The 27,489-nt window shown below is 45.2% G+C and overlaps 1 protein-coding gene across 1 annotated transcript in view; it reads left to right on the forward strand.

The window, feature by feature from the left end:
* RETREG1 (reticulophagy regulator 1) overlaps positions 1–21,683 on the forward strand; it is a 146,086-nt gene extending 124,403 nt beyond the window's left edge. The window contains exons 7-9 of the mRNA XM_077810771.1: positions 6,598–6,662; positions 14,155–14,281; positions 17,277–21,683. Coding sequence (XP_077666897.1) covers positions 6,598–6,662; positions 14,155–14,281; positions 17,277–17,788 — 704 coding nt within the window. The 3' untranslated portion in view covers positions 17,789–21,683. The remainder of the gene's footprint in view (positions 1–6,597; positions 6,663–14,154; positions 14,282–17,276) is intronic.
* Positions 21,684–27,489: the final 5,806 nt, after the last annotated feature.

Genomic DNA, 27,489 nt, shown 5'->3' on the forward strand with positions numbered 1-27,489 from the left:
GACCTCCCTCCGAGTCCAGGGCAACTTGTTCTCTCTTACACCTGTCCATGACGACAGCATTTCTAGTTGCCATCACCTCAGCTAGGCACATAGGAGAAATAGCAGCACTGATGGCACACCCATTATTCATGGCCTTTGTCTTTAAAAATAATTAATTAATTAATTAATTATTTTATAACTCTAAGGCCATATCCCAAGTTTCTCCCTACTTTTTCTGCACTTTCCATATGAATCAACAGTTCCATCTCCCTGTTTTTTCCCAAAACCACATTGTGACAACTGGGAGACAATTGTGCATATGCTAGATATTAGAAGTACATTAGCATTCTACTTGGACAGAACTAAGGACTTCAGGAAATCCCCTAAACTCTTCCTTTCGTCCACAGAAAGATCCAAAAGCTCTGTGATATCTCCTCAAAGAATATCCAGATGGGTCTCTAGTTGCATTAATCACTTAGCAAGGGCGCAACTTGCTTCCGTCCGTATGCACTCCATGAGATTAGTTCCTACTTCAACCACATTCCATAGGGATACCCCTATCTCCGCAATCTATAGAACAATGACTGTGGCCTCTGTCCATACTTTCACAGAACATTATGCGATCGCTGAAGATTTGGCCGCTGACACCATCCTCAACTCCACAGTACTCTCTGTAGTAAAAGACTCCGCTCCGAAGTCCCAGCCTCCAGTGGTCGGTACTGCTCCGGAGTCACCTAAAGTGGAGCACCACAGGGACACTACTCGAAGAAGAAGAGGAAGTTACTCACCATGTGCAGTAATGATGGTTCTTCGAGATGTGTGTCCCTATGGGCGCTCCACAACCCGCCCTCCTCTCCTCTACTTCGGAGTTCTCTATAGGGCTCTGTGGTAGAGAAGGAAGTGAGGGGGGTTCCTCTGTGCAGTGCTAAATAGCCTTGAGTCAGACCATGAGGGAGGGAGAGCACATGCACGTGCTCAACGGGACACTGCTACCAAACTCCGTTTAGAGGTGCAGGGGCACACAAACACCTAAAGTGGAACACCCATAGGGACACACACCTCGAAGAACCATCATTACTGCACAAGGTGAGTAACTTCCTCTTTCTGACAGATGGGCAGAGAAGGGAGAAGGCAAAATGTGTGTTCCTTGTATGTTCATTGGAGACACCTGTGACGCAACAAAAACTACCAGACCTACTTAGGGTATGTCTACACTACGGAATTAGGTCGAATTTATAGAAGTTGTTTTTTTAGAAATCGGTTTTATATATTCGAGTGTGTGTGTCCCCACAGAAAATGCTCTAAGTGCATTAAGTGCATTAACTCGGCGGAGTGCTTCCACAGTACCGAGGCAAGCATCGACTTCTGGAGTGTTGCACTGTGGGTAGCTATCCCACAGTTCCCGCAGTCTCCGCTGCCCATTGGAATTCTGGGTTGAGATCCCAATGCCTGATGGGGCTAAAACATTATCGCGGGTGGTTCTGGATACATATTGTCAGGCCCCCGTTCCCTCCCTCCCTCCATGAAAGCAAGGGCAGACAATTGTTTCGCGCCTTTTTTCCTGAGTTACCTGTGCAGACGCCATACCATGGCAAGCATGGAGCCCGCTCAGGTAGCCGTCACCATATGTCTCCTGGGTGCTGGCAGACGCGGTACTGCATTGCTACACAGTAGCAGCAACCCATTGCCTTCTGGCAGCAGACAGTGCAATATGACTGGTAGCCGTCATCGTCATGTCCGAGGTGCTCCTGGCCACGTCGACCGGGAGCGCCTGGACAGACATGGGCGCAGGGACTAAATTTGGAGTGACTTGACCAGGTCATTCTCTTTAGTCCTTCAGTCAGTCCTATTGAACCGTCTTATGGTGAGCAGGCAGGCGATACGGATTGCTAGCAGTCCTACTGCATCATCTTCTGCCGGGCAGCCATGAGATGTGGATGGCATGCAGTCCTTCTGTACCGTCTGCTGCCAGCCAAAGATGTAAAAGATAGATGGAGTGGATCAAAACAAGAAATAGACCAGATTTGTTTTGTACTCATTTGTGTCCACCCCCTCCCCCATCTAGGGGACTCATTCCTCTAGGTCACACTGCAGTCACTCACAGAGAAGGTGCAGCGAGGTAAATCTAGCCATGTATCAATCAGAGGTCAGGCTAACCTCCTTGTTCCAATAAGAACAATAACTTAGGTGCACCATTTCTTATTGGAACCCTCCGTGAAGTCCTGCCTGAAATACTCCTTGATGTAAAGCCACCCCCTTTGTTGATTTTAGCTCCCTGAAGCCAACCCTGTAAGCCATGTCGTCAGTCGCCCCTCCCTCTGTCAGAGAAACGGCAGACAATCGTTCTGTGCCTTTTTTCTGTGCGGACGCCATACCAAGGCAAGCATGGAGGCCGCTCAGCTTACTTTGGCAATTAGGAGCACATGAAACACCACACGCATTATCCAGCAGTATATGCAGCACCAGAACCTGGCAGAGCAATACCGGGCGAGGAGGCGATGTCAGCGGGGTCACGTGAATGATCAGGACATGGACACAAATTTCTCTCAAAGCATGGGCCCTGCCAATGCATGCATCATGGTGCTAATGGGGCAGGTTCATGCTGTGGAACGCCAATTCTGGGCTCGGGAAACAAGCACAGACTGGTGGGACCGCATAGTGTTGCAGGTCTGGGACGATTCCCAGTGGCTGCGAAACTTTCGCATGCATAAGGGCACTTTCATGGAACTTTGTGACTTGCTTTCCCCTGCCCTGAAGTGCATGAATACCAAGATGAGAGCAGCCCTCACAGTTGAGAAGCGCGTGGCGATAGCCCTGTGGAAGCTTGCAACGCCAGACAGCTACCGGTCAGTTGGGAATCAATTTGGAGTGGGCAAATCTACTGTTGGGGCTGCTGTGATGCAAGTAGCCCACGCAATCAAAGATCTGCTGATATCAAGGGTAGTGACCCTGGGAAATGTGCCGGTCATAGTGGATCGCTTTCCTGCAATGGGATTCCCTAACTGTGGTGGGGCCATAGACGGAACCATATCCCTATCTTGGCACCAGAGCACCAAGCCGGCGAGTACATAAACCGCAAGGGGTACTTTTCAATAGTGCTGCAAGCTCTGGTGGATCACAAGGGACGTTTCACCAACATCAACGTGAGATGGCCGGGAAAGGGCCGCTCGCATCTTCACGAACTCTGGTCTGTTTCAAAAGCTGCAGGAAGGGACTTTATTCCCAGACCAGAAAATAACTGTTGGGGACGTTGAAATGCCTATATGTATCCTTGGGGACCCAGCCTACCCTTTAATGCCATGGCTCGTGAAGCCGTACACAGGCAGCCTGGACAGTAGTCAGGAGCTGTTCAACTACAGGCTGAGCAAGTGCAGAATGGTGGTAGAATGTGCATTTGGACGTTTAAAGGCGCGCTGGCGCAGTTTACTGACTCGCTTAGACCTCAGTGAAACCAATATTCCCACTGTTATTACTGCTTGCTGTGTGCTCCACAATATCTGTGAGAGTAAGGAGGAGACGTTTATGGCGGGGTGGGAGGTTGAGGCAAATCGCCTGGCTGCTGGTTATGCGCAGCCAGACACCAGGGCGGTTAGAAGAGCACAGGAGGGCGCAGTACGCATCAGAGAAGCTTTGAAAACCAGTTTCATGACTAGCCAGGCTACGGTGTGAAAGTTCTCTTTGTTTCTCCATGATGAAACCCCCCGCCCCTTGGTTCACTCTACTTCCCTGCAAGCTAACCACCCTCTCCTCCTCCCTTTAATCATTGCTTGCAGAGGCAATAAAGTCATTGTTGCTTCACATTCATGCATTCTTTATTCATTCATCACACAAATAGGGGGACGACTACCAAGGTAGCCCAGGAGGGGTGGTGGAGGAGGGAAGGAAAATGCCACACAGCACTTTAAAAGTTTATAACTTTAAAATTTATTGAATGCCAGCCTTCTTTTTTTTGGGCAATCCTCTGTGGCGGACTGGCTGGTTGGCCGGTGGCCTCCCCACCGCATTCTTGGGCTTCTGGGTGTGGAGGCTATGGAACTTGGGGAGGAGGGCGGATGGTTACACAGGGGCTGTAGTGGCAGTCTGTGCTCCAGCTGCCTTTGCTGCAGCTCAGCCATACACTGGAACATACTGGTTTGGTCCTCCAGCAGCCTCAGCATTGAATCCTGCCTCCTCTCATCACGTTGCCGCCACATTTGAGCTTCAGCCCTGTCTTCAGCCCGCCACTTACTCTCTTCAGTCCGCCACCTCTCCTCCCGGTCATTTTGTGCTTTCTTGCACTCTGACAGTATTTGCCTCCATGCATTCGTCTGTGCTCTGTCAGTGTGGGAGGACAGCGTGAGCTCAGAGAACATTTCATCTCGAGTGCTTTTTTTTTTCTTTCTAATCTTCACTAGCCTCTGGGAAGGAGAAGATCCTGTGATCATTGAAACACATGCAGCTGGTGGAGAAAAAAAAAGGGACAGCGGTATTTAAAAAGACACATTTTATAAAACAGTGGCTACAGTCTTTCAGGGTAAACCTTGCTGTTAACATTACATACATAGCACATGTGCTTTTGTTACAAGGTCGCATTTTGCCTCCCCCCAACGCGTGGCTACCCCCTCAACCCTCCCTCCTCCCCGTGGCTAACAGCAGGGAACATTTCTGTTCAGCTGCAGGAACGGCTCAGCTCAGCAGGAACGGGCTCCTCTGAATGTCCCCTTAAGAAAAGCAGCCTATTTCAACCAGGAGACCATGAATGATATCTCACGCTCCTGAGGATAACACAGAGAGATAAAGAACAGATGTTGTTTGAACGCCAGCAAACATACACTGCAATGCTTTGTTGTACAATGATTCCCGAGTACGTGTTACTGGCCTGGAGTGGTAAAGTGTCCTACCAGGAAGGACGCAATAAGGCTGTCCTCCCCAGAAACCTTTTGCAAAGGCTTTGGGAGTACATCCAGGAGAGCCGCGAATGCCAGGGCAAAGTAATCCTTTCACATGCTTGCTTTTAAACCATGTATAGTATTTTAAAAGGTACGCTCACCGGAGGTCCCTTCTCTGCCTGCCGGGTCCAGGAGGCAGCCTTGGGTGGGTTCGGGGGGTACTGGCTCCAGGTCCAGGGTGAGAAACAGTTCCTGGCAGTCAGGAAAACCAGTTTCTCCGCTTGCTTGCTGTGAGCTATCTACAACCTCCTCCTCATCATCATCTTCTTTGTCCCCAAAACCTGCTTCCATGTTGCCTCCATCTCCATTGAAGGAGTCAAACAACACGGCTGGGGTAGTGGTGGCTGAACCCCCTAAAATGTCATGCAGCTCATCATAGAAGCGGCATGTTTGGGGCTCTGACCCGGAGCAGCCGTTCGCCCCTCTGGTTTTCTGGTAGGCTTGCCTCAGCTCCTTCAGTTTCACGCGGCACTGCTTCGGATCCCTGTTATGGCCTCTGTCCTTCATGCCCTGGGAGATTTTGACAAAGGTTTTGGCATTTCGAAAACTGGAACGGAGTTCTGATAGCACGGATTCCTCTCCCCATACAGCGATCAGATCCCGTACCTCCCGTTCAGTCCATGCTGGAGCTCTTTTGCGATTCTGGGACTCCATCATGGTCACCTCTGCTGATGAGCTCTGCATGGTCACCTGCAGCTTGCCACGCTGGCCAAACAGGAAATGAGATTCAAAAGTTCGCGGTTCTTTTCCTGTCTACCTGGCCAGTGCATCTGAGTTGAGAGTGCTGTCCAGAGCGCTCACAATGGAGCACTCTGGGATAGCTCCCGGAGGCCAATACCATTGAATTGTGTCCACAGTACCCCAAATTTGACCCAGCAAGGCCGATTTAAGCGCTAATCCACTTGTCAGGGGTGGAGTACGGAAATCAATTTTAAGAGCCCTTTAAGTCGAAATAAAGGGCTTCATCGTGTGGACGGGTGCAGGTTTACATTGATTTAACGCTGCTAAACTCGACCTAAAGTCCTAGTGTAGACCAGGGCTTAGTCACTTTCAGTGCAAATTTTAAGGTAGGTAGTATGAATGCAAGGGAAAGAATGAGTGGGTACAAAGGAGGGAAAAATCCTATGCATGAAGACCTATATGCACATATCCAGAAATTACATACATTTTAATCAATATGAAAATAGCATAGCTTGCATACCCACTGCCTATTTTAAATCCATAAAATACAGCCATCTCAACACTAGACTAGCTATGTGGAAGGCATAGTTTTGAATTGTAGTTACTTGAATTGTTTTATTTGTGTTAACTTGAACTCACAATGTACTTTCAGGGATGTATAGTGTCAAAGCACTTCACACAGCAAGGAGTAACAGGTTTTTAAAAGAAATAAACATAATAAAGGCAGATGAGTATGCAGGAAGACGGTGCAGAAGAATGTTGTCTCTCTGGCTATATATGCTACAGAATAACATCTCAATAAATATCCAGCTTCTGAGTCAGCTTGTTTTACATCACCAGCCTATTATATATAATATATGAATCATTCATTGTGTTAACAAATGAAGCCCATAATATGATTGAATTATTTAAGGATCTGTATCTCAACGGAGTCAATAGAAATAACTCAGAAATGCTTTGTCATCAGGATAAGCTAGAAAATAACTAACTGTAATTTTCTTTCTTTCAGAAACTGCAAAACCAAAATCCACGGAAGATGACAGTGAATTAGACATATCAGCCCTGTGTCCTAAGGTGACTGGATTTTAGCCAGCTCTTTCCATTTATGTAAAAAAGCACTGAAAACCACGAAAACTTCTCTTGGTGTCTGTGTTTTTCCCACCCCCCCAGTAAGAGACATGCTGTTGCTGACCGGGAACACAGCCATGTGCATCACATGTTCTAAAAGTGACTCACATTATCTCCATCCTGAGAAACTGACACAGAAACTAACCACATCTATGACTATAGGTCCCTCAAATATCTGTGGCCCACTGGGCTATTCATCTGAGGAAGCTACAAGATGTTACACCCCTATGGTATTTGCTGCATAAGGACTATACCAGAATTTCACAGCAATTGAATCTATCCCACTTCTCAAGAGTGGAGATACAGATTCTTATTATTATTACAATAATGCCTAGAGGCCCAACTGACATCATTGTAAAGCAGATTCATTTTGCTATTTGTCATGCCCCCTCTCTAACCTCGAAATATGTAAAGAAACATTCTTCTTCAAGTAGAGTCTACGTGGGTGCTCCACTGTAGGTGTGCCTGCACCCCTGCGCTGCTGATAGGAGAACTTTGGTAGCAATAAGAAGAACAGGAGGACTTGTGGCACCTTAGAGACTAACCAATTTATTTGAGCATAAGCTTTTGTGAGCTACAGCTTTTTCCACTTTATGCATCCGATGAAGTGAGCTGTAGCTGACGAAAGCTTATGCTCAAATAAATTGGTTAGTCTCTAAGGTGCCACAAGTACTCCTTTTCTTTTTGCGAATACAGACTAACATGGCTGCTACTCTGAAACCTTTGGTAGCAGTGTCTGTTGAGCCAGCACATGCCTTCTCTCTCCTCATGCTGTGCCAGGAGGCTAGCCAGTATGCACAGGCTAACTGTCCTCAGTTCTTTCTCAGCCGCCCCTGGCTAGAGACAAGCCGTTAGCTGTCTGTTCACAGATCATTAACCCCTTTTACAATTGCTAATTTTTAGCTTCCTTTGAAGCCTCTTTTCTTCATTTGTTTTTCTTATCTGTTGCCTAAAAAAAAGAAAAGGACTTTATTCTTTTGTCAACCCCCAATGAGCGGGAGGACACCCCCTCCCCCAAAAAAGGGTATGCCCAGCTCCCCGGGCTTCAAGAAGTGCCGCACTTGCAGCAAGGTGATCCCTGTTGCGAACAAGCACTTTCAGTACATCCACTCCTTCCGCGAGGGTTACATCAAACAAAGGTGTACCTTCTGCCAGCAGATCTGGCCGAGATCCCTCAAGGACAGAGAGCTTCACCAAAAAAGTATCTTCATGGAGGCAGCTCTTTGACCTCAAGCTTCCAGTGGACAGTCTTCCCCACAGCCTTCAACTTCGAAAGACAGTGGGTGGAGGAAACGGAATGGGGACTCCTCTCTCAAGTCAAAAAAAGAGAGCAGGATGTCCCTTCAGTGAGCCTAGGGATAGCCATAAGTAATAGCCATCTCGCTCAGTATCCTCAGCACCAAGAGCTCAATCCAGCACTCACGCCTCTTGGCAACCATTGGTATCCAGTACCACTCACAGGCCCACAGACCCGTTGGGCATGGGCACTGAATCATCGGTACTGAAAGATGAGGACAAACACCCGAGGAAGATACTCCTAGTATGCAAGTCAACCTCAGTATTGCTAGCAACAGTAGCCCGCCCAGCACCGGAGAGACCGGTACAGGCAAGGTCTCCATCTCCCCTGACACCAGAAGGATCGGTACCAGTGGAATTCCACCAGACCAGAGACTTCTGCATGATGAAGGCACCTGAGTCTTCACCGCTCACTACCAACATCAGGGCATCATGTTTTTGCTGGGCACAGGGGATATCCTTGCAATCATGCCATGCTCCTCCACTATCTAGTGAGGGGTCAGATAGTGAGCCAGAGGAAGTATCACAGGGCTCCTCCCAAGCTCCGTATGGTTCCAACTATCAACAGGATCTGGGAATGTACCAGCAGATGGTATACCACCACCATCTTGGTACAGCCACCCATGGGAACCTCTACCAGGCCATATGCCACCATAATGGCCATACTGCGACCCGTAGGCAGCACACCGAGAGCCTGCCTCGCAAGCTTCGAGCCTCGCCCGAAAACCCTCCCAGAACACTCCTTTGGCCACGGCAACAAGGGCCTCAGAGCCTCAGGAAATGGAGGAACAAAAGGTTGACACGGAGGAGGACGGAACATCTAAAGCCATATTCTCTTCCCCGGATGAAGCAGTCATGCCTTTACGTCTGTCCTTAGTAGACAATTTCCATCCACTGGAGGAGGTCAAGGATACACACCAGCTCCTTGATATCCTCCTTGAAGATCGCCCTCCCAATTAATGAAGCCATCTTAAACCTGGCTAAAATGGTGTGGCAAACCTCGGCATCGATAGCTCCAGCATGTAAGTGTGCATACAAGAAATATTATGTCCCCACAAAGGAATCAGAGTTCCTTTTCTCCCATCCACCACCATTCCATTGTGATAGATGCCGTGAATTCCCATGGCCGACAACAGCATTCCAGGGCAACACCCTACAACAGGGATAGGAAGTGCCTTGATCTCTTTGGCAGGAAGGTGTATTCCTCATGCTCCTTACAATTCCGCATTGCCAACTCTCAAGCTCTCACGGCAAAATACGATTATACAAGCTACAGTAAGTTGAATGACTTTATTGATAAACTGTCAAAGAGTCATCGGGAATCCTTCAAGGCCATCATTAAGGAGAGACAATTAGTGCCAAAACATTGCTACAGTCAGCCCTCGACACCACCAACATGGCAGTTAGATCCATCTCCATGGCTGTGGTGATGAGGCAGGTGTCATGGCGCCACTTGTCAGGATTCCTGAAGGAGATGCAGACCACAGTAGAAGACCTCCCCTAAAAGGATGCAAAGCTCTTCGCTGAGAAGACCGATGCCTCCCTCCATACCTTGAAGAATTCCAGGGCCACTCTCAGGTTGCTGGGAATCTATACACCAGGGCAAAAGAGATGGTTTAGCGCCCAATTCCAACACAGACCATATATGACTCAATTACCATAACAGCACCATTATGAGCCACAAAGAAAAAAGGGGAAATTCCCAAAGCTCAAGCCATCCAGTCCACAATCTTCGACCCAGCCCCCTGCCTGTAAGCACCACTTTTGATGGGCAGATCAAGGTGCCACAAGACCACTCCCTGCAACTGACTATGATTGTGCACCTATATGGCAGCGTTGCACAATGCCTCGGAACACGTAACATTGGATAGATGGGTCTTAGAGATCATCTTATCCAGATACTCCATCCACTTCACCTCCCTGCCCCCTCCACCACACTCTTCCTTGTCCCTCTTCAGGGACCCTTCTCACGAGAGTCTACTACGACAGGAGATAGATCGACTCCTCCAGTTAGGAGCCATAGAACCAGTATCTCAACATCTATGAGGCAAAGGGTTCTACTCTCGTTACTTCCTAATACCCAAAAGAAAGCAAGGTTGGAGACCCATACTGGACCTCAGAGCTCTCAACAAGTTTGTCAAAGCTCAGAAGTTCAAGATGGTCAGCTTATTGATGATTATTCCATCACTGGAACAGGGAGACTGGTTTTCAGCCCTTGACCTATGTCAAGGTTCCTCCCCCACTCTGAACTCTAGGGTACAGATGTGGGGACCTGCATGAAAAACCTCCTAAGCTTATCTTTACCAGCTTAGGTCAAAACTTCTCCAAGGTACAAAATATTCCCCCCATTGTCCTTGGACTGGCCGCTACCACCACCAAACTAATACTGGTTACTGGGGAAGAGCTGTTTGGACGCGTCCTTCCCCCCAAAATACTTCCCAAAACCTTGCACCCCACTTCCTGGACAAGGTTTGGTAAAAAGCCTCACCAATTTGCCTAGGTGACCACAGACCCAGACCCTTGGATCTTAAGAACAATGAACAATCCTCCCAACACTTGCACCCCCCCTTTCCCGGGAAATGTTGGATAAAAAGCCTCACCAATTTGCATAGGTGACCACAGACCCAAACCCTTGGATCTGAGAACAATGAAAAAGTATTCAGTTTCTTACAAGAAGACTTTTAATAAAAATAGAAGTAAATAGAAATGAAGAAATCCCCCCTGTAAAATCAGGATGGTAGATATCTTACAGGGTAATTAGATTCAAAAACATAGAGAACCCCTCTAGGCAAAACCTTAAGTTACAAAAAAGATACACAGACAGAAATAGTTATTCTATTCAGCACAATTCTTTTCTCAGCCATTTAAAGAAATCACAATCTAACACATACTTACTAAAAGTTCTAAGACTCCATTCCTGGTCTATCCCCGACAAAGAAGACTACAGACAGACACAGACCCTTTGTTTCTCTCCCTCCTCCCAGCTTTTGAAAGTATCTTGTCTCCTCATTGGTCATTTTGGTCAGGTGCCAGCGAGGTTACCTTTAGCTTCTTAACCCTTTACAGGTGAGAGGAGCTTTCCCCTGGCCAGGAGGGATTTCAAAGGGGTTTACCCTTCCCTTTATATTTATGACAACCTACAGGATGTCTACTTTAACATTTCGATCCAACCAGCTCACAGACGATTTCTCAGATTCACTCTGGGACACGACCATTACCAATACAGAGTCCTTCGTTCGGACTCTCATTGGCCCTAAGAGTATTTTCCAAAGTTCTCCCAGTGGTAGCCACTCATTTACACTCACAAGGGATAATGATCTATCCATACCTGGACAATTGTCTCCGCAGAGCCTGATCACTTCAGGAGGTTCATCAAGCCATTGACACCACAATACACTTGTTTACAGAACTGAGCTTACAGATCAATACCCAGAATTCAACCCTCAGGACAGTGCAGCACCTGGAATTCATAGGAGCCGACCTCGATGCTCTACAGGCCAAAGCCTTCTTACCTCAACACAGGTTCCTATCCCTCATCTCACTCATAGACACGGCTCAATGCAGTCCACAGATACCATCCAGACTTTGCCTTCAACTGTTGGGGCATATGGTGGCAGGAACGGCTGTGATACCACACACCAGACTCCACATGTGACACCTCCAACTGTGGTTCAGTTCGGTTCACAGATCGAACGGAGACAGGCTGGACAAATCCCTGTCACTACCTACAAGGATCAAAAACTCCTTATACTGGTGGAAGTGTGAGTTACCTCCCGGCTCTCCTTAGACCAGTGGTGGACAACCTGCAGGTCACATGTGGCCCATCAGGGTAATCTGATTGCGGGCTCTGAGACATTTTGCTGATGTTGACAGTCCGCAGGCATGGCCACCACAGTCCAGCCCTCCAAAAGGGGTACTGCTTGGGAATCACCTACAGTGGAGCACCCGTAGGGATGCTGCTCGAAGAAGTAATTACTCACCTTGTGCAGTAAAAGAGGTTCTTCAAGATGTGTCCCCCTAGGGGTGCTCCACAACCTGCCCTTCTCCCTTCCACTTCACAGTTCCCAATATGGGACTTTGTGGTAGAGAAGGATGGATAGCCCGTGCATACTGGCTAGCCTCATGGCGCAGCACGAAGAGAGCTAGTGCATAGTGCTACCAAAGTTCTCTGATCACCAGTGCAGGGACGCAGGGACGCCTACAGTGGAGCACTCACAGGGACGCACAGGGTGAGGAACAACTTCTTTCTCTCGTTAAACTACACTTTTTGTCAAAGACTTGCGGAATCATTTAAACCCATATGACCACTTTTTATGTGGTGTTATATTGCATGTAAATGAATATACCGTGCAGCCTTTGCAGAGTTATGTAGCTTTGATAATACATACAACAAAAAGACTTTAAAATACTTCCAGCCTATGTTAGTATGCTGTATAACTGTATGCCATGGCTCTTCTCAGTATAGTCGGAGAGAGTGCATTAAATGACAATTACTTGATATCAATTCTTAGGGCTAGAAATTCCCATACTGGATTAGACCAAATAGTCCATGTACTCCTGAAACCTGACTCTGACAACAGATGCTACTAGATGCTGTAGAGGAAGTCAATCCTGAGCACTTAATGGTAGTTTTGTGCTCTGAAGCATAAGGTTTTTTTTCAATAGGATAAAAAACTGTAGCTAGTGTGACTGGACATATGTAGATAAAACATTATCAGAATAATTATTTTCAAGTTTAGCTAGGTTTGGTTTTGCTTTGTGTATAAAGCATGAATACACGTGCTGTATTTGCAGAGTGCTGCAGTTCTCATTGCAAATAGAATAAGCATCTACATAAAATATGACTGAGAGTAAACAATGACTATGTATCTATGAACGAGGTGTTTTCCCGGGCTTGCTTAGCATAGTCTGATTTCAAATGGTGGGAAAGGAGGCTGGAGCAACAAGCAGGGATAACATCAGAGACATCAAAATGTGTTTTATAATTGCATATGTTCAAATACATCATACCACTAAGGTACATCTACACTGCAGCTTCCCAGCTCAGGTAGACAGATGCACTAGCCCTGCTCAAGCTAGTGCTCTAAAAATAACAGTGTAGCTGGGGAGTAGCTTGGGCAGTATCTTGGGCTAGCCACCTGAGTACAAACCTGCCCAGCCCCTTGGGTACATATTCAGGTAGCTAGCCTAAACTGCCACCAGTGCTACCCCCAGCTACACGGCTATTTTTAGCACACTAGCTCAAGCAGAGCTAGCACATGTCTGTCTACCTAAGCTGGGAGGTATGCTCACAGCTGCAGCATAGATGTACTGTAAGTGTTACCTACTTGTTTCTACATTTAAGCTGGAAAGAATGTCTGTGTCAGGGGTGGGCAAACTTTTTGGCCCACGGCCCACATCTGGGTATGGAAATTGTATGGCGGGCCATGAATGCTCATGAAATTGGGGGCTGGGGTGTAGAAGGGCGTGAGTGTTCCGGCTGCGGGCTCTGGGGTGGGGCTGGGGGTGACGGTTTGGGGTGCAGGAGGGTGCTCTGGGCTGGGACCAAGGAGTTCAGAGGGCAGGAGGGGGATTGGGGCAGGGGGTCGGGGAGGGGGTCAGGGGTGCAGGCTCTGGGCAGCACTTACCTCAAGCAGCTCCCAGAAGCAGCGACATGTCCCCACTCCAGCTCCTACATGGAGGCGTGGCCAAGCAGCTCTGCGCACTGCCCTGTCCACAGGCACCACCCCTGCAGCGCCCATTGGCCGTGGTTCCCAGCCAATGGGAGCTGTGGGGACGGCACTTGGGGTGGGGGCAGAGTACGGAGCCCCTTGGCTGCCCCTACATGTAGGAGCCGGATGGGAGATATGCCACTGCTTCCAGGAGCCGCACAGAGCTGGGCAAGCCCCTGACCCCGCTCCCCAACTGGAGCGCCAGAGCCGGGCAAGCCCCAGACCCTACTCCCCGGCAGGAGCTTGAGGGTTGGATTAAAATGTCTGGCCAGATGTGGTCCCTGGGCCATAGTTTGCCCACCCCTGGTCTACGTGATATCACAAGCAAGATGCATTACATTGCTTTTCAGTGTCTAGGCATTAACTTAACTGTAAAATGAATTCTCTGAGTGTAAGAATGCCACATTTCATGTATTTTTATATATTTATAGATCAGTCCTACGGTTATTGCTAAAGAGCTATCGGTGTCTGACACAGATGTATCAGAGGTATCTTGGACTGATAATGGGACCTTTAATTTATCTGAGGGATACACTCCACAGACAGACACATCTGATGGTATGTAATGGTTTCATTTAAGTCTTCATTTATTACATTACTGGAAATTATCTAAAATTTTTAGGGTACATCAGGACATGACAATTCCTTGTAAAAGCTGATTTTTTTTTATTAAAATACACCTCTACCCCAATATAACACGGTCCGATATAACGCGAATTCAGATATAATGTGGTAAAGCAGCGCTCTGGGGGGGCGGGGCTGCACGCTCCAGCGGATCAGCATGTCTGGCTCCCACACGCTGCTCTGAGCAGCGTGTTAAGGGTGCTGGGCCGGGGCTGAGGGGTTGGATAATGGGGCCATAGGGGGAGGGGGAACAGGGGTCGATTCAGATGTGCAGGGACAGCATAGGGGCTCGGCCAGGCTGTGGCGACCCGGGGGGCAGCTCATGGCTGGAAGTTCATGCCCCAGCCTGGGTGCCTGGGGCCAGAGGGAGCGGGTCCGTGCTGCAGCCCTGGCCCCAGCTCCCTGCCTCCTGTGCCCCGGCCAAGGGGTGCTACGTGCTCCACCAGGCTGGGCAGTTTTGCCGCCGCTGCCGCTTCACTCTGCTCCTGCCTCCCTCCTGCGCCCCCGCCCAAAACCCTCTGCCCCTACAAACAAAAATGATTTAGTTTGCAAGTTTACAAACCTTTTTATCCTAAAGGAATAAAAATATCTTTCCTAGTAAAATTTCAAAAAACATTATTTCTTTGTACACTCTAATCCCTCTACCCTGATATAATGCGGTTTCACCTATAATGCGGTAAGATTTTTTGGCTCCCAAGGACTGCATTATATCAGGGTAGAGGTGTATACCGCAATAGGTTTAATTTATTGTGTTTTGGGGACATCTGCTGGACAAGGATTATCTGTGTCTTGTACATTATGCAGCACATTAATGTATAACTTAAATAACATCAGCAGCAAAGACTAAATTAAACATGCTCATAACCAGCAAGACCAGCTATCTCCACCAGAGTTCTCAGGCAGCATGGAAAAATAGGATTTATCCTCTTGCTCTTTGGAGTGTGTGTATGTGCCATGTTGATATAAAGGAAGGAAGAGGAAGAGCATATCTTGATATGTTGGGTAACCACTCCAGAAGTCAATTAAAGAAAAGCATTAATGGGCTCCAAATAATAGAATCTTGGGGGAGATGGACAGCATCGAGCCAGGATTGGAGAGGGAGGCTCATAGGCTAGGAGATACTCAAGGACACCTCTTTCAAGGCTAAATCATGAGATCCTTACTCTGTTTTTACTCAACCAATCTCCCAGTGGGAATTTGCCTGAGTGAGGACTGAGTAGAAGAAAAGTAAGGAGTTCAGTATCTGGCACTCTGGATAGGTTATGGAGAACTTCCAGCTAGCCAGATCAAGAGAAAGACCATAGAGTATTGTAAATGTTACTGATATTGTATATGCTGTACCTGGTGTCACTACAGTAGTCTTGATGTAATCTATTCAGTTAGTTGTTCTTCTATTCTGCAGGTCCTGTATTTTTCTTCTAAGCTGGAGGTTACTTAAAATTACACATTAGGATAGTATTGCAGGATAGTTATAAATGCCAAATCAACATCATTTAATTCTTTCTTTTTTTAAAGTAGCTATCACAAGTTGTAATCAAACAGCACTATTTGGTGGAAAAATACAAGTTAATGATAAATATGTATGATCCATTTTAATCTTTTAAACTTCAGGGCTTTTATATCTTTTAGCCTTTATCAAAACGCCTCATCACTTGTCCTTATGAAACAAAATAAATTCAATCAGATTGATTTTTTTTTATATCCTCAGTGCACATTAGAACAAAGGTTCTTTTCATATATATTCTCCTTAATTCATTTCCTTAAGGCCTGGTTTACAAGCCTATGGTCAGTTGGTGTTTTAGTAGAGTAAGGACTCTAGCATCGGGTCATAAAAGCACACTGTGAAGTTTTAGAGTAGCAGCCGTGTTAGTCTGTATTTGCAAAAAGAAAAGGAGTACTAGTGGCACCTTAGAGACTAACCAATTTATTTGAGCATAAGCTTTTGTGAGCTACAGCTCACTTCATCGGATGCATTCAGTGGAAAATACAGTGAGGAGATTTATATACACACAGAACATGAAAAAATGGGTGTTATCCTGCTGGTAATAGCTCATCTTAAGTGATCACTCTCCTTACCGTGTGTATGATAACACCCATTTTTTCATGTTCTGTGTATATCTAAATCTCCTCACTGTATTCCACTGAATGCATCCGATGAAGTGAGCTGTAACTCACGAAAGTTTATGCTCACATAATTGGTTAGTCTCGAAGGTGCCACTAATACTCGTTTTCTTTTTGTGAAGTTTTAATTTTTTTAAAAATTCATTATGTTACTAATAACACTTTGGATTACTAAAAACAAAGCCATTGAAATCCAATTTACTTTTAACAATTAAAAGTGAAACTACACTGGTCAGTTTTGCTAAGGTTTTGTGTTCAATATTTGTGGAGGATGTTTTACATACAACTTTGATGTTAACAAAAATGTTTTCATGATATTTTTTCATACCTTAATGAAAAGAGATTTGTTAATGGATTCAGACATTCCCGAGCAGATTTTACAACCGACCCCCATCAGCATGGTGCTCATGCATGAGGACCACAAGATGAGTTTCACCAGGAAGTTTTCATTTTGTAGGCCCAGTGAAATGTAAAATGTAAACAGTGTAAACGGTAAAAGGAAATTTAATTTTTACATTTTTAATAATCTAAGGAAGCTTTTAATATTTACTTTTAACCTGACATTCTCCCATTATATATTATTGTTTTCTCACTGAAGTAATATAGTCAGATTTTGAGCAACAGTGATGTTTGCAGCTTTGAAATACTGAGTATATAATCTGAGAAACATCTAATTTGAATGGTGTCAGAAAGCTCTCCTTGTTAAATCACAAAATTGTGGTAGGGAATAAACTTTACTAATAATAATTGTGTTCTTTCATTCTCCCTTGTTTGCTAACAGTATTTTCAATGGCTAATCTCTTAATAGATTTTGACCGACCTAGTGATCATGAAGAAGCTTTTGCCAGAGATCTTGCAGAATTTCCCTCTTTAGAAAATGGTGCAGGAACAAATGATGATGATGACTCGAGCATTGGCATGCCCATCCAGCAGAAGAGAAAAAAGGAACAGATGCCTTCCAAGGTGGCTCATTCTCCCAGACAGAGGAAAGAGAGGCAGTCTGCCACAGGCCTTTCCCTTCCTTTGACCAGTGACCAAACCTTTAACTTAGTGAGTGATATTGCTGGTGATGTTATTGCAGCTGCAGTGTCTGCCGCCATCAAAGACCAGTTGCAGTCCACACGGCAAGCACCCTCACCGGTAGTCCCCAGTTTGAGTGAGGAGACAGACGCAGAAGAAGCTGATGATTTTGAACTGCTTGACCAATCAGAGCTTGAGCAGATTGAAGGTGAACTGGGGCTTACACAAGGCCAAGAAGAAAAGCCACAGGAAAAAAAGAAATCATCAGGCTTCCTTTCAAATCTGCTTGGAGGTCATTAACCTGGAAATTGGAGCTAGTAACATAGCAGAAATGAAACAAAAAATCAAATGCAAAAAAGGAAAATGCTCAGCTGTAAGCTTTAACTATTACTTCAGATGTGTTGTAATAATTTCCTTACACAGAGTGAATTAATTGGATACATATCAGCTGACCTTGATAGTTTAATGTTTCTGATAGTTATGCCTCAGTGTAGTAGCATGAAATGAAGTATCTAGCCACTCTTTGGTCACTGATGAATGTTAGAGGTCAGTTGTTATTTAAGAAAAAATTAAATTGCCAAATCTAGATTTTGGGGTCCTCAGCCAAAATGCTCTCCACCTTCTGTTTGTTTACACTTAGTTTTCAAGCATCCAAAGCAGTTAACAATATGTATAGTGAAGAGAAATTATGAATAAGATGCAGTGAGATAAGCAAAATCTTCTTATCTGCCTCTATTATAGTGAAATATCTAGATCCCTATGGTTATTGTGTGTGGCACGTTTGATGTCAATGAACACTTTATTAGCATAAGCCTTGAATTTAAGGATGTGTGCAACGCCATCAAAATTAACAAAAGTTCTGTTGCATATGTAAACTTTCAAATTAATTTTTTGATAAGCTGATACATTTCCAAGTTATCTCTGATGTTTTAGGCTTGTAGAGTTATGAAATGGCATGCTACTAAATTGACCACCTGCTGTATTTTCTGCTAGAGTCTGGTACTGGGCAATAATGTCCATAAAAAGCAAGGCAAAAACAATGTTACACTTGAGATTATGAATATCATGTAAACTGAACAAGGCTTTTGTTGTTTTGTTTTTTAATTTTAGTTTGGAATAGGGAAGCCAAGAATATTAAAGGTGAGCAGAGAGGCTTTTTACCTGCCAATTCCTGCAGTCAAGGTTCTGTTTTTCTCATGAGACAGCTGCTATCACTACTAATTGAAGTCATTGGAGAGTTATTCTTTAAGATGTATCTGGTGTTCAGTGAGGCCAGATGTTATAGAAGAAACACAGAAACTTCTTGGCATACAAGTGAAGGAGGAACTTGTTTAAAAATATTTATTTGTAATTTTTAACTCCTCACATACTCAGACTGGCTTGGGATCTTAAACAAGTAACTTACTCCATTTTTTTCAAGATTTTTGGTTCACCTTTAAACAAAGATGAAAGGCAATGCCCATTTAAGGTAAACAAAGATTAATAGGAAGAAGTAAAGCTAGTTTTATTAATGTGCTATAAATTGTAAGCAGGGTTGAGGGACCATGTCAGCTGTTATCACTAATCTTTGTGATTCCCTATTTGCTGGCATTTTAACAGGTGAATGTTGTTATCTAGGACTGTCAGAAAGTATAAACCAAGCTTATAACAAGGTCAGCTTTTCTTCCATAATAGACTATTTTTAGAAAAAAAACTTGTTTTAAAATAGTACCATTTTAAATTTGTTTTTCTTTCTGAGGCATTTAAAAGCTAGACAGATTGCCAAAAAGATTTTAGGTAAAGGAAAGCTATGGAAGACTTTTGACACTAGCTTTATTGTTGCTTGTGCTTATGCGTCAGTAATGCATATTAACTGTGTTTGCTGTCCTTTATCAGTACAAAAGTGAGCCTGTGCCTTCATTATCTAACCCATCCTGAAAGAAGCGAAAACTGGATATAGAGCCCACAAACGTAGTTTTTTAAATTACATCATCCTGACATTTAATACAAGTTTCTGAAAAATAAATAAAATACAGCCACATATTTTATATGTTGTTAGCTGTTAAGTTTTTTATGACTTTTTCCCAGCTTGTGCATTCCCATTTAATAAACAAACAAACAAACAAACACAAAGGCTGTGGCCACGAAATTAGTGAGTGTAAACCCCATTTCAGATGAATAAAGAACACTGTTTCCTTAATGCATGTTTAAGACAATCTACATAGTCAGACGAGTACAAGTTACAAGTCACCAATGAAGCTTTACAGAACATCTTGACAATAGTATGCTTCCCTGTGTGATGGTACAAGTAACAAGAAGATTAACAGGTTACAACATATGAAGAAACTGGATGGGCAGGGCCGGAGTGGGGGAGGTTTTTAACAAGACTGTAAGTGGATGATGAGGCTTGCTGTCAATGGTGGCATTGTAACAAGTGTGCACTTTATTGTTTTCTGAAGAATATTTGTGGTTACAAAATTATAAAATACAGGGGCACTCTTATAGAAATGCAAATTACATCAAGGAACAAAAGCAGTTGCAGGAGGAGTTGCTCAGACTTTTTGTAAATGATCCATTTTCTGGTTTCAAGATAGAAAGGTAAATCAATTTGGACTACGTGTTCTAGTGTGGAATAAGTCCTGAATTGTCCATAAGGAAGCAAGGCAAAACAAATCTGAACATACAACATACTGAAATGTGGGAGCACAATTGCTCATTACCCTGTGTTGAGCTTTTTAAAATATTTTGTTCTTCTGTTTTTATAGTAGTTAAAGTATAATTAACTCTTTGTTCAAGACCCCAAATACTGCAGGATTGGAAGAAGAGGACTTAGTAAAAATTATTGGTAGTAATAAAATTATAGCATATCCTTTCATACTTTATTAATATCAGACTGACCCATGAGCATCTGTGAGAACTGAAAAAGAAGGCTTTGGGATCTGAATAGTAAGTAATTGAGCATGCCATGATTTTCTGCAGAACTTTCTCAAAAAAAGACAGCGTAAGTCAGAAGTACTTGGTTCAGAAATAATTAAGAAATATTGGTTATGCATTCCCTTTGCATTAGTTGGACATTTGAGCACAAAGAAACATTTTCTGGCTTTCAAAAAGATCCCGTCCAGAGTGTGTTCAGTTGGAATTAATATTAGGGATATTAATTTTGCTGCACTCAGCAGCAGCAACAAAATAAGTTACTGAAGAATTACAACAGTTAACAATCTCGCAATAATTCTCATAGCTTCTTTCCTACCAAGAGTCCTCCCACCTTCAAAAATTAATAAAATTACAGAAACAAAGCTGTATGAGTAAATTAAATAGTGTAAAAGTGTATATTTGCTTATAGAAAACTGTTTTGACACAATATATTGAAAAATATAATAAACACATATCGAGCTAGATGGTGATTGTATATTTAAGGGATTTCTCCATTTGTTAGAAGAGTATATATGGACCCTAGTTCAGTCCTCCTTACTCAATAAAATTCCTATTGACTTCATTGAGCCTGTTGTCCTAGTAAGGATGGCTGAACTGGGGGCCGTAATTATGTCACTCCTGTTTCTTGAACAATATGTTAAATCCAGAATAAAGGAACCTTTCAAAAAGCTTAAACTTGGGATATAGAAGCCTTTTTGGCACATATATAATCATAAATGCATACCTTTCATCGTTTAGTGAGCTTGTTTCTCTTTTAAATTGAGTCTATAATGAGGAGGGATAGCTTAGTTTATTTGAGCACAGATAAATAGGACATTACTAAATATGAAAAAATACAGATTTTACTTCTTTAGTTCATTTTGCACTTATTCCAGACAAATGTCCATTTAACTAAGCACTCTGTTGAACAGACGTATGTTGATCTCCATTTATTTAATATGAAAACAATTAATGGTTTCTAGATACAATCTATCCAGGTAACCAGAAACTGGAAAATTACAAAATGTCTTAAACTGTTTAAAATATTTTGCAGCACTTTACCTAATATGATTACTGTTTTATAAACATGGAATACTTATTAATTATTATTATTATTATAGTAATTGTTTGTAAAACCATTTAATAAATATGGTAGTTTTTATCTTTCATTATATAAAATTGTATGTTTGTTATTCCAAAAAAATAACTTCAGTCAAGTTAATGCCGCCACTTGTTGGGCTTTTTTCCTAATCTGATGTGAACCACTGTTTTAATAGTGTGGAGGGTCATACTAAATAAATAATCTTAGCTCTCAGCTACAGCCTGATACTTTTAGAACTTTATCCATGTAAGCAGGGTCTGAATGAGCTCTCCGCTGACATATTGTGGTGAGCTGGAGGAACAGACTGTATTTGCATAGGCACACCTACTCTGCTTAGGTACACAGCAGAGGGAACTGCTCTGTCAAAATGATCAATTTGAGCTTGTGTTGGGTTACAAATCACTCTAGTATTTGAATGCAGGAGTAATGGAATGTTGTTATCCTGGTTATCTGAGTAAAGGGCAGCAGAACTGTACTTAATTTGCCCTGATTGATGGGGGTTACCCCATACTGAACCTCACTCTTTAAGCAGTGGGTAGGGATGCCAAATTCCACTTGAAAAACAGAGAGGATGGGAATGGGTGTTTATACCTGGTGGTGTGGGTTCTGTCTAAAGATCCTTCCTCTCTCCACTGTTTAAAGATAGAGCTGACTACACGCATTGAGAGTCTTTGTTTTGTTAAGTGATCACTACAGCTGAAATCACCGATAACCACTGTGCTGAGCACAGTGACAGTATGGTGGTGAATGAGAGTACCCAGCCTGCAGGGAGGTTCCCCACTACCTACTGAAATAATTGAGAGCTGGGTTAATGGTGAACGTCAGAATGTGACATCAGAATGAATGGTGGTGGCAGTGGCCAGCAGTGGCAGAGTGAACAATGGCAGGAGAGCGAGTGGCAGCAACTGTGAGATGGCTGTTGCTGAGATGGCTGCAGCAGCTGAGTTACTGCTTGATGCCTTTGCACACTCCCCGGAGTGCGAGGTGAACTCACATGAACACAGCTCTGAATTACAGGCCTTCACTGACCTAGCACAGTAACTATGAGTAAGGTGCAGTGGAAGGAGAGGGCAATGGCATGTTAAAGGAACATTTGTTGGACTTTCACACTGCAAGGTGAGAGCAAAAGACACTGCCCAACGTACTCTGGGGTGGGTGTTTAAATGTACATAAGAACAGCCATACCGGGTCAAACCAATGGTCCATCTAACCCAGTATCCTGTCTTCCAACAGTGGCCAACGTCAGGTGCCCCAGAGGGAATGAACAGAACAGGCAATCATTGAGTGATCCATCCACCGTCAGACACTCTCAGCCTCTGGCAATCAGAGGCTAGGGACACCCAGAGCACAGAGTTGTATCCCAGATCATCTTGGCTAATAGCCAGTGACGGACCTATTCTCAATGAGCTTATCTAGTTCTCTTTTGAACCTCATTATAGTTGTGGCCTTCAGAACATTCCCTGGCAATGAGTTCTACAGGTTGACTGTGTTGTGTGAAGAAGTACATCCTTTTGTTTGTTTTAAACCTGCTGCCTATTAATATCATTGGGTGATCCCTGGCTCTTGTGTTACGTGAAGGAATAAGTAACACTTCCTTATTCATTTTCTCCAAATCAGTCATGATTTTCTAGACCTCTGTCATAGCCCCCCTTGTCACCTCTTTTCAAAGCTGAAAAATCCCATCTTTTTCTCTCTCTCCTCCTACAGAAGCTGTTCCACACCTTTATTCATTTTTGTTGCCTTTCTCTGTAACTTTTCCAATTCCAATATGACTTTTTTGAGATAGGGCGACCAGAACTACACACAGTATTCAAGGTATGAGTGCTCCATGGATTTATATAGTGGCATTATGATATTTTCTGTCTTATCCATCCCTTTCTTAATGGCTCCTAACACTGCACATTGAGCAGATGTTTTCAGAGAACTATCCACAATGACTCCAAGCTCTTTCTTGAGTGGTAGCAGCTAATTTAGTCCCCATCATTTTTTATGTATAGTTGGGATTACGTTTTCCAATGTGCATTACTTTGCATTTATCCACATTTTGTTGCCCAGTCACCCAGTTTTGTGAGATTCCTTTGTAAGTCTTCGCAGTCTGTTTTGGATTTAACTATCTTAAGTAATTTTGTATCGTCTGCAAATTTTGCCACCTCACTGTTTACCCTCTTTTCCAGGTCATTTATGAATATGTTGAACAGCACCTGTCCCAATACAGATCCCTGGGGGACACCACTATTTTCCACTCTCCAATCTGAAAACTGACCATTTACTCATACCCTTTGTTTTCTATCTTTTAACCATGATCCATGAAAGGACCTTCCCTCTTATCCCATGATTGCTTGCTTTCCTTTAAGAGCCTTTGGTGTGAGGGACCTTGTCAAAGGCTTTCTGAAAGTCCAAGTACACTATAACCACTGGATCACCCTTGTCCATGTGTTTGTTGATCCCCTCAAAGAATTCTAATAGATTTGTGAGGTATAAGTACCATTTACAAAAGCCATATTGACTCTTCCACAACAAATTATGTTCACCTATGTGTCTGATAATTTTGTTCTTTACTATACTTTGAACCAATATGCCTGGTACTCAAGTTAGACCTACCAGCTTGTCATTGCTAGGATCATCTCTGGAGCCTTTTTTTAAAAAATGGTGTCACATTAGCTATCCTCCAGTCATCTGGTACAGCAGCTGATAGGTTATGTACCACACTTAGTAGTTCCACAATTTCATATTTGAGTTCCTTCAGAACCCTTTGGTGAATTCCATCTGGTCCTGGGGCCTTATTGTTTAATTTATCAATTTGTTCCAGAACCATCTCTACTGAAACCTCAATCTGGGACAGTGCCTCAGATTTGTCACCTAAAAAGAATGGCTCAGGTGTGAGAATTTCCCTCACTTCCTCTGCAGTGAAGACTGATGCAAAGAATTCATTTAGCTTCTCCACGATGGCCTTGTCTTCCTTGAGTGCTCCTTTAGTACCTCAATCGTCCAGTGCCCCACTGATGGTTTGGCAGGCTTCCTGCTTATGATGTACTTAAAAAAAATTGCTGTTAATTTTTGAGTCTTTGGCTACTTGCTCTTCAAATTCTTTTTTGGCCTGCCTATACTTTTTTTGCTCACGGTCACATGCTTTCAAATTATGCTTTTGGTGTTTTCCCAAATTAATGCCTTTTATTAAAAGTTGCTTTTTTTTGGTCATACACAGTCTCATTGCTTGTGAGGGAGGAAGCATTACCTCTTAGAGCAGGGGTGGGCAAACTTTTTAGCCTGAGGGCCACATCGGGGTTGCAAAACTGTATGGAGGGCCAGGTAGGGAAGGCTGTGCCTCCCCAAACAGCCTGCCCCTCACCCCCTATCCATCCCCTCCCACTTCCTGCCCCCTGACTACCCCCCTCAGAACCCCCGACCCATCCAATCCCCCCTGCTCCTTGTCTCCTGGCCACCCCCTCCTGGGACCACCCCCCCCCCCGCTCCCTGTCACCTGACTGCCCCGACCCCTATCCACACCCCCACCCCCTGACAACCCCCCGGGACTCCCACGCCTATGCAACCACCCATGTTCCCCATCCCCTGACCGCCCCCCACAGAACCTCCGCCCCATCCAACTGCCCCCTGCTCCCAGTCCCCTGACTGCCCCCGGGACCCCATGCCCCTTATCCAACCCCCCCGCCCCTTGCCCCCTTACCATGCAGCTCAGAGTGGCAGGACTAGCAGCCGTGCCACCCAGAGCCAGCCGCACTGCCCACACGGTCCCATGGCTGCGGGTGAGGACAGACAGCAGGGGAGGGGCCGGGAGCTAGCCTCCCCAGCTGGGAGCTTAAGGGCCAGTCAGGATGGATGTGGTTGTGGCCAGAGTTTGTCCACCTCTGTCTTACAGACTCCTAGGGGTAGTTTTAAGTTTTTCTGGGTTACTGGGTGGGGCTCAAGCCAGTTCTGTTTTGTATTGTTAAGAGGAACCTCCCAATATTGAAGCCGGCCCTTGTTGCTGCTGCCTCCACCTGGCAGAAGGGTTACATCAAGAGACAATATTGGGACTGTTCTAAGATGTTCTAACTGGACAATATGCTGTGACTGAAGAATTCAAAGATTCCTTGGTTGCCCCCAAAAGGTAAGCTCACTAACTGAATCCCAGTCCACATCATTAGTGACTGAAAGATGTCATTTGATCACTGCTTGGATTATGTGAAATTAATAAGTGGTCCAGTGGTGAGCTGGAGCCGGTTTGCACCAGTTCACCCGAACTGGTTGTTAAATTTTGAAGCAGTTAACCCACTTCCCTGCAGGGGGCGCTGAGGCTTTGATGGGCTCTGGCTGGGAAGTGATGTAATTCCTCCTCTGGCCGCCGGGGGCACTGCGGGAGCCATGTGGGCTGCCGCCTGGCTCTAGGCATGAGCCCTGTTGCTGCTGCTGCTCCCCTGACTCCTGGCCCTGGGGCTCCCGCTGCTGCCTGGTGGGTCCCCGGTTGCTCTACTGGGCCTGGGCTGCTCAGGCTGCTCTCCCTGTGAGTACCCACCACCCTGCCTGCAGCCACCCCCGCACCCCCTGCCCTGCCCACAGCCAGCCCCGCACCCCCTGCCTGCAGCCAGTCCCTGCCTCCAGCCACCCCCTACACCTCCTGTCTCCAGCCAGCCCTGCACCCCCCTGCCCTGCCTGCAGCCAGCCCCTACCTCCAGTCGGCCCCTGCCCTGTCTCCAGTCGGTCCCTGCCCTGTCTCCAGCCAGCCCCACACCCCCTTGCCTCCAGCCAACCCCACACCCTTCTGTCTCCAGCCAGCTCCGCACCCCCTGCCCTGCCCGCAGCCAGCCCTGCACCCCCTGCCTCCAGCTGGCCCTGCCCCACACCCCTGTCTGCAGCTAGCTCCACATCCACTGGTGTCCTGCAGTTCCCAGGGCAGTAACCCCGCACACCTGCTTCAATGAGGGGGGCAGGGAGCAGCTGGGACCCACACCTGTGCACACCCTAGGGAGACCAGATAGCAAATGTGAAAAATCAGGACAGCGGGTGGGGGGGTAATAGGAGCCTATATAAGACCCCAAAATCAGGACTGTCCCCATAAAATTGGGACATCTGGTCAACCTAGCATACCCCCAAGGAGTGGCGGGGACCCACACATGTGAAACGGAGCTCATTTCTAGTTCAGGCCCATCTTTTTAAAAAAGAACTTTAGGCAGGGATAACACACACCCGTATTTTCCCGGACAGGTCAGGCTTTCTGGTTCTTAAATCACGGTCCGGGAGGAATTTTTAAATGTAAATTTTAAATTTCCCAGGAAAATACGGAGCTATGGTAACCCTGTTGGTACAAAAAATACATACTGTGGCACATCCCTTAAATCAGAACTTTTTATAGGGAACCGGTTGTTAAGATTTTGGCAGCTCATCACTGAAGTGGTCCCATTTCAATTTCTATGGTTTTGTTTTGAAGATACACAGAAGGCACCAGGAGCTGTGACCTCTGAGCACTTTTGAAAATCAGGCTACCTTCTGGAAAGAGGCCTGATCTATATTACAAAGTTAGGTCAACGTAAGTCGCTTTGCGTCAACCTTGATGCATGCGTCTAAACTCAACATTGATGCATGTGTCTAAACTCAAATTTGTCTGCAGCCCTGTTAAGGGGATGCAGTAAAACCATGGTCGACCTACAGAGGTCAACACAGTGCGAGTGTGATCTGTATTGACACTTACATTCCTCCAGCAGCTGTCCCACAATGCCGGACAGTGACAGCTCTGGTCACGATTGTCAACTCAACTGTCCAAGGGTCATGGAGCCTGGAAGCCCTCTTCTGGCTGGAGTAGACAGGAGGCACCGGATCTCCTGGGCCTGAAGGGAGAAGATGCTGTGCAAGCACAGCTATGGTCTAGCCATAGAAACATGGACATCTATGGAAAACTTGCACAGGGGATGCAGGGAAAGGGGTATGATGGATCAGCAGCAGCGCTGTGGAAAAGCAAAGGAACTCCAGCAGGTGAACCACAAGGCTGGGGAGGCCAACAATTGATCTGGTG

The sequence above is a fragment of the Eretmochelys imbricata genome, chromosome 2 (assembly GCF_965152235.1).
Source record: "Eretmochelys imbricata isolate rEreImb1 chromosome 2, rEreImb1.hap1, whole genome shotgun sequence".
NCBI classification, from domain to species: Eukaryota; Metazoa; Chordata; order Testudines; family Cheloniidae; genus Eretmochelys; species Eretmochelys imbricata.